Here is a 7,801-nt window from a genome sequence, read left to right as displayed (position 1 = left end):
GACAGCAGTGAGAGGATTTTATCTGAATGCTAGAACTGGGAATAAACATTGCATTGCAATGAGCATAGAGAATGGGCCTGACTACAGTTCACATAAACTGCTGGTTTGGATGAATCTGTGCCACTCTGCACAGCTGAGGATATGACCATTGACACATGGACTGTTGTGAGACTCTAGTAGTTGAGCTTTCTCACTTGGGAAGATATTAATGTTGAGTAACATAAGAGACCAAGTAGGCATTTCATTTCAAGAGTGTTCTGTAATAAAGAAGTCTTTCTGTGGCAATACTGGGAGAAGAACATGAAGTCAAACCACTGTTTTCTAAATCAAGTGTAGCTGCTGTTTCTGGGCAGTTTGCTTGAAGAACAGTACTGTCTCCGCTTTCAGAAACCCAGAAATGTTTCCTAGCCTTTATACTTCCTAAAAATCAGATTCAAGCAACAGTTCAGCATTAGCATTAGTGAGATACAGCAGCAACTCTTAGGAGTTATAGCAGCTACAAGTTAAGCAGCAACAGTAACACACGGATATTGTATGGCTGCATAATTTTTGTTCACCTGGTATTTATTAGCTTAAACTATTTTATAGAGAGGATTTCAGTCTTGAATCTAGATCAGAAACCACAATATTCACATACTAGTTCAGGAAAGAGATGTGCCTCTCTGCAGCTCCTTAAAGTTATTTCTGTGTTTCTGTGGCTGCATGTGTAAAGGGAAACGATGCATCTGCTTATTTAAATGCTAAGTTTTAATTTGCACTGTACATAGTAGTAATTTGCTCTTCTCTTCCCTTTCCACAATGAACATAACTGAGTGACTCATTGCCTTCTTGTTCAAATGTGTCCTGCATTTTGCAAAAGCACATGACAAAAAGAAGATAATTTTTGTCTTCTGAGCCATAAAAACTCCACATGTTTCTAGCTGTCCTCTCTTGGAAGATCCTCTCTGCCAGAACCTGGAATAAATAAAGTCATACCTCCTTTCTAGCTTCCAGAGGCTTACATTTCTACATTCCTGTGTTTACTTAGTATACTGCAACAGGAAGGAAAAATAACATTTACTTAATCAAAGCCACTGAAAAGAATAAACTATTTCTCCCTCCTCTTTTCAGAGCCTTGTGCTACAAGCACTGCCTTCCAAGCCATGTCCTCCTCAAGTCTCCAAATATTTGAAACTTACTGACCTGCACTCCTGGTACAGCGTCAGATACTGGTTAAACACATGTGCAAAACATGTGTTAAACTGGTTAAACACATGGGCAAAAAATACAGGAATTAGTGCATTCACTATTTTTTTCCCTCTATTTTCCTTTGAAGAAACAAATTTTTTTGTTGTAAGACACACTCTCCAGATAGAAATGACCTGGTATACAAAAAAAAATTAAAAATTTATTCCTTATGTATGGTGACAGTGACAGCAAAAATTCTTCTCAAAAATCTTATGCTTTCTACAGAATATAGATTTATATTTGATATCAGAGAAAGTAAAGGCTATACATTGTCATTTAGCAGATGAAGATATGTTTATCTGTTCTGAGAACAGATAAGGCACAGACTGAGACACAGAAACAGAGGAATCAACTAAATTTAGCCAGCTAAGTGAATGAAGAACGTGCGTTTTGGTGGCCTGGACTACTCTCTGTGCACTCCATCCATTGACTCTAGAGGGAGCTCATAGCAGTTACACAATGGGTTACCACTACGGCCTTAGAATTCATTTGGCTGAGCCTAGATCTGTGCTCAGACTCACATGTGAAATCATTGAGCAGAACGGAAAAATGCACCGGGCTTTTTGGAGCTGCAGTATAGCCAAGAAGCAACAGACATGAGTTTTTTCCCTCTCTCCATTTTGCTCACATAACAAATGTGCAATGGAAAATATTATAGAAAAAAAATAGAATTTCATGTCTTCTCCATAGAAAGGAATTTATGGTTGAAATATAAAAAAACCACCCCCAAAACTCAAGTCATAACACAGGGAAAAATGACTGGGTTTAGAAGGAGAAGGATGAAGGCCAATGGTACACTCAAGGGTGGAGGGGAGCCCCAGGAGTAAATAAAATCCATAAAGTAAAAATTAAAGAAACAGAAAAGGGTGGAACCACTGTATTACTCATACACAGTAGTTGTTCCTATATTTGAGAGAGAAAAACAACCCACCAGCTTCCTTAGCTGCCCATATTTTCCATTTACACAGATTTTGGAATGCAATTCCTAAACCATTCACAGTCAGCCACGACTTTCCAGGCACTCTCTGTCCCCTCGCTCTGTTCTCCTATTACTGTGTGAGGCACATAGCAAGCCTTGGAATGAGATGAACACAAATCACATCCAAGTGTGGGTGATAAATGATCTTCTGCTTATTGGTGTATCAGGTAGAGCAAGAAACACCATCCACTCCTTTCTTGCCCGGCTGATTCCTCTACATTAGCATGAAGAGCTCTTCTCTACCTCATACACCAGAGCCTCAGAGCCCTTAGTTATCTCTTGGCTTCGAATCAGCATTCTCGCTCCTCCATTTTCAAACTACCTTCCACTTGGTGGGCAGTGATTGATGCCTGCATTAAATTTAAACCTCCCTCCCTGCTCACATTGCTGTTTCAGTTGTGTTTGCACAGTTGGGGCTGATGGGCAACTTCCTCCTCCTCCACCACCAGAACCAAAAAGCAGAAGCAAACAACACATACTCGTATGGCAATAGAGGAAGAGGAGTGTTATGGCACTGTAATGGTCTGCAAGCTCCACTCAAGCAAAAAGCTCTGCCACAGACATCTCTTCTGCCAGCTCAAGGACTGATGGCTTTTGGTGACTGAAAACCCAGTGCCTGTATCTGGCCTATAAAGGTAATGGGAGTTGTACCCGAGCTCATGCAGCTGAGTACTCTACAAAGTGCTTAGGTAGGTACATCCATCCAGTGGCATAATTTAAAAGATAAACTTGTGTATCAGGTTTTTTCTGAATTTATCCCTTGATTTGCAAAAATTTTTTGGCATTTATACCAGTACTGCTGTTTCAGATGGCCCATGTTTCTGTCATGTAATCTGACTTTCTTCTCCTGAGTGATATCACAGAAGACTTGGAAGTTTTTCCAATAGATGTTCCCTTTAAATGATCCTCTTGATGTAGTTAAAAAAGACACAACTGTATTTCCCTATGCTTCAGAACCAGAAAAAAAAATGAACAGTCCTTGTATAAAGATGCTTTGCGGCCAAATGAAGTCTTCAGTTCTGCTCAGCAAAATGGGGACACATTTCCTTTTTTCTGGTTCAGTACAAAAAAGCTTTACAAGGCAATGCTGTTAAAAGATGCTGTTTTCAAAAGACTCTCAGTTCCTGACAAATTGAGTTCTCTGTGAATGACAGTTTATCAAGGAGAGGAAAGCTGGATTTTGGGCTACAGCCACTGTGCTTTATCCAACTGGTAGTGATCACACATGCCTTTGTACTGAGTGAAGTGCAATCTGACATCAAAGGTCAGGATTCCATGTCTGTGCTCCCAAAAGGCCAAGTAGAGACATGGAGAGTTCTTCATTGTCATGCACTGATTGAGCAGCAACTTGAATTTCTGTGACATCAACAAAAGCTCACAAACCAACAGCAATGTGAGGCTTTTAAGAGAGCAGCAGCTCTAATGAAGCAATTAAACAGACAGATGAGGAGCACCTAAATATGCAGTGCACACATAAAGAAAACCAGTCAGTCAGAATTCCTTCTGGATGTAGACCTCCCTCTCTCCTGAGTTTGTAACAGAGTGTGGGCAACCTACTATATACATGGGCAGTCCATCCTATGGCTTGGAGCAAGCCATGGTAAACTGCACTAAGAGTGCCATAGTAACAGCCATCTATGTATGAGGATATTCCTGCAATACTAACTACAACTCACACCACCAAAAGGAAACACATGGTGCCAGGATGCAGCATGCACTGCTTTCAAGAAAAGATCCTTCCAGATAAAAGTGGGAACCTGGAAGAAGGCAGAAACACATTTGTGAAGCTTGTTTCATTGGCAAAGCAAAGGGAACTAGGTCATAACTATTTAGCTGTAAATTTAAGCCTTAGCTCATGAGTAAATAAATACGACTGTGCAACTACCAGTCTGAAACCAACTGCAGCCTAGGTTACACAGTAAGCTTCCTCTTTTGCAAGCATTTCACCAGACTAATTAAGGAAACTTTTGAAATTTCTATTGTTACTTACTGCAACATTGTCATAGTTACATGAATGGTGATTTCCAATGTCAAAATCCATGAAATTCAATAGGACTCTGTGGCTGTAGTCAACTTGGATAACCCAAGAACAATCTGTGTTATTATTATAAGGTTGAGGATAATTTGGAGAATGGATTTCCCCACTGTTAGCTTGGAAAATGCCACCACAGCCTGAAAAAGACAAAATCAGTTTTAATCACAAGCTCTTTTATGCTTAGCAAGATTCCACCTCCATCTTTATATTTTCCACATTAAATTTTCGCAAGATCAATGCTCCAACTGTTTAAGTGTCCTGTCCGCAACAAAATCAATGGAAATTACTATCAGGAAAGTATAGCTTTATCATTTATGGTAAATAAGCAACAGTCCGGTAGTAGATGTTGTAAAGGCTGAAGCATTAGTGCTGGTATTCCTCTATCCTAGATACTGTAAAAGCAATCAAAAATAACATTCATATGAATGCCACAGACCTAGTGTACTGAGAAAGCAATGACTAGGCCTAGCTGAGCATAGGGTGAGAAAACCAAATCTGAAACTATCAAGACAGCTAGAAGCTCCACTTTCCCCATTAACAATACAACAATTGCAAACCTCAAGTTTTGACTTCTCTGCCCATGGAGTTGAGGGCTTCCTGAGGACTCTACCCTCAGGTATTTCTGACCAGAACAGTTCCAGTGCTCATGATTATCTAAATAGCCTGGAATGACGGATCCTGTGTGGGAAGTACCAGGGCTTTTAATAGGATTAACACAAACAAATGGACTTTTATATGTTGGAAGGGATGGAGGAGCGTGAGAGGAAGACATTGGGACTGCTATAGATGGAGGCAGCCTGATGGAAGGATAAAAACTATACTATTACTGCATTCTGGTGAGTGGGTATTTTAGAGGCTAGAAGGGCAGTGGAATACAACAGGCAAGATGCTGTAAAGGGATGAGAAAGCTTCAGGGGGCCTTAGTAAAAAAAAAAGCTGCTAGATCTCAGATGGGGAATAATTCAAAGGACTATTGTAGACTTCTTTTATTAAAAAAAAAAAATCTTGTGCTTTTCTCATAAAACTTGTGAGAATGGAGAAGTATAAACCTTGACAAACTAATGAATCAGTGTGCTTAATCAAGCAAAACTGCAAGAATTAAAATCTGCCTCTCCTCATTTTCATTGCAATTATTTTCTGGTAATTGGCCTTTTCATAAGAACTCCCATGTAGAGACATGTGGTTGGGTCTTTTAAGCGTGTCTCTTCTTTTACTGATTACCAGTAAGGCTTTGAACAAATAATTACATGGAGGATGGATGAACCTTATAGAGTTCAAGTATTTACTAATCACTCCAAATATTTTTGGAGTCAGCTGAGTTCTCCAAGTTAAGCCACATTCCCAGATATTTTTCACTTTACAGTTTAAAACCAAAAGCATCTTTCAGCTAATAAAGGACTCTGTGTGGGTGAGTGGGTGGGAAGACCTGCTAGCATGCAAAAGTCCTTTTCTGATTACAGGAATATCTTGATTAATTATGTAGAGAAGAAACCCCAACAAGGTAGACTGTTACAAAATACATAAAAAGGACTAGATTTCAGCTAGTTAGACAATATTTTTCTTCTATGTGTTTTTCAGCATCTCTTAGTATTACCAAGGACTGAAATTATTCTGCTTTCAGTCCTATGCTGTTTGATCATTTTACATGCTTGCATGGCTGACCTGCGATTCTCAGACTTTCTGAATTTCTCCTGGTATTAATCATTATACTCACCACCCGGATTTTCTTGCCATGAGGCATTAAAACCTTTCCCTGTCACTGCTGCATCTGTCTTGAAATAGACAATGGCTGAACTGCCGGTAGTAGAGACTCGCAGTGGGTTCTGTGCTGCTCTTGAAACACACAGCTGGGCTAGTCTAGGGGAGAGGAAATCAGGCCCACCATAGACCTAGAAATGGAAGAAACATTGTCAAAGTTTTTCAAACAGACTGCCACACAGAACAAATGAGAACTGTTTAGCTAACAGAAAAAAAAACCAAAAAAACAAAAACCTGTAAGTATTGAAAGTGATTCCATATTTTGAAATGTAAAGTAGCAGATTACTTTGTATCTGAATCACCTATCACAAGTATGAAATTCTAGTTTCTTTTGAAACAGCCTTGTGTTAAACAAGAATTTTCTGCTTTGCGGACTTTGCCACATTCTTCTCCCATTCCTCCTTGTTTCTGTGGGGATATAAAATGAGACTTTTTTTGTGTGCTTGTGTAAACAAACTGTATCTCTTTGCAGGAACTTGTGCTGATATTTTGCACCTCTTATGTTCAAGGGCACAGTTAAGATTGATCTTTAAATTGGAGCTAGATTTCATCACTCTTTCTGCTTAAAAAAATGTAATTTTATTGACTTCAATGGCAGAATCAACATTCAAGCTATGGGATTTAGGTCAAGTAAACTACATTTTAGTAATAGTCTTTGGAAACAAGGATATCTTTCATCCATACCTCCCACAGAAGACAGGTTTTGACTTTTAAGAGTAATTATTTCCTACTCAGAAGAGTGTGCCTCAGGTAGTTATCAACCAGAAAACCACCACTCTCTTAAATATCATCATAAATACTGGGTACTTTATAATGCATTTTTAAACCAATTCAAGTGAATTAGATGGCAGTGCTGAATCCTCATTAATCATGTGTCTTGTTTTCCAGAAGGGATGTGGAATTTTAGTTTGAGCTCAATTATATGACCGGTGGAACTGGCTCACCTTCCTTAGTCTTCCATCTAAAAGCTGCAGAAAACGCATGTGCTCGGTGTGTTCAAAACCAGACAAGATTTTTGTGCCTAGTGCCTTCAATGCCTAAATTTTATTGGCTTCTTGCATGCTAATAAAATGCCACCTGATACTAAGGGTCTCCTGCCTTCCACTGGTATATCCCTTGTATTATGCATAAATCCTAATGCTAAACTAGAGAATGGCAAATTCTAACAACAAAGCCAGGGAATAGGAAGGTAAGGCAACAAAAACCATCAGGATTTTTCCATCAGTAGCATCTCAAGTCTGCTCCAATATTTTATTAGTCTGATAAACATCAAAAAGGTAAAAAAAAAGCAATTCATTATTCTCTCTCAGAAAGTGGCAGTCCTATAAGAACCAGCCTTCTATATGGCTCTTTTGCCTCTGATCTCTTCTAGATGAGGAGAAACTCAGTATTTTAAGAAGTTCTGCTGGATACTTTTTAACTTCAGAAGTTTGGGTCCTGTCCAAGCTAAATATCTGAGCAAGTCCTACAAATAGGTGAGCTAGGGGGCTTCACTACCTCCAGGACTACATGTAATGCATTGCTACACAATTTGATTGATCGTGTGCTCACTAATTGCTCACAGTGCATGACACTGCTCTGCTCTGCCATTAGAGGTATAAGGGAAAGAACTTTTTTTTTTTTTTTTAAACTGGAAAAAATATTCAGGGAGTTCAGAGTAATGTGAGAAGCTGAAGCTTGCATCCCCAGAAGAAACAAGGAATTAATTTTTTTATAAACGTCATAGTCTGTTAGATGTTCAGAAGACTGTATTTTGTTTTAATAGTTGGTTACACACGTTTAATAGCTTAAACATTTAAATT

General features: G+C 39.0%; 1 protein-coding gene across 1 annotated transcript in view; it reads right to left on the bottom strand.

The window, feature by feature from the left end:
• The window catches only part of LOC104532951 (cubilin-like), a gene marked incomplete at both ends in the record, with an annotated part of 40,865 nt that overhangs the window by 1,943 nt on the left and 31,121 nt on the right, over positions 1–7,801 (bottom strand). The window contains 2 exons of the mRNA XM_029087544.1: positions 4,197–4,378; positions 5,956–6,130. Of these exons, the coding sequence (XP_028943377.1) occupies positions 4,197–4,378; positions 5,956–6,130 (357 nt within the window). The remainder of the gene's footprint in view (positions 1–4,196; positions 4,379–5,955; positions 6,131–7,801) is intronic.

The sequence above is a fragment of the Antrostomus carolinensis genome, unplaced genomic scaffold (assembly GCF_000700745.2).
Source record: "Antrostomus carolinensis isolate BGI_N321 unplaced genomic scaffold, ASM70074v2 scaffold15261, whole genome shotgun sequence".
Classification (NCBI taxonomy): Eukaryota; Metazoa; Chordata; class Aves; order Caprimulgiformes; family Caprimulgidae; genus Antrostomus; species Antrostomus carolinensis.
This window is presented reverse-complemented; position numbering and strand designations above follow the sequence as displayed.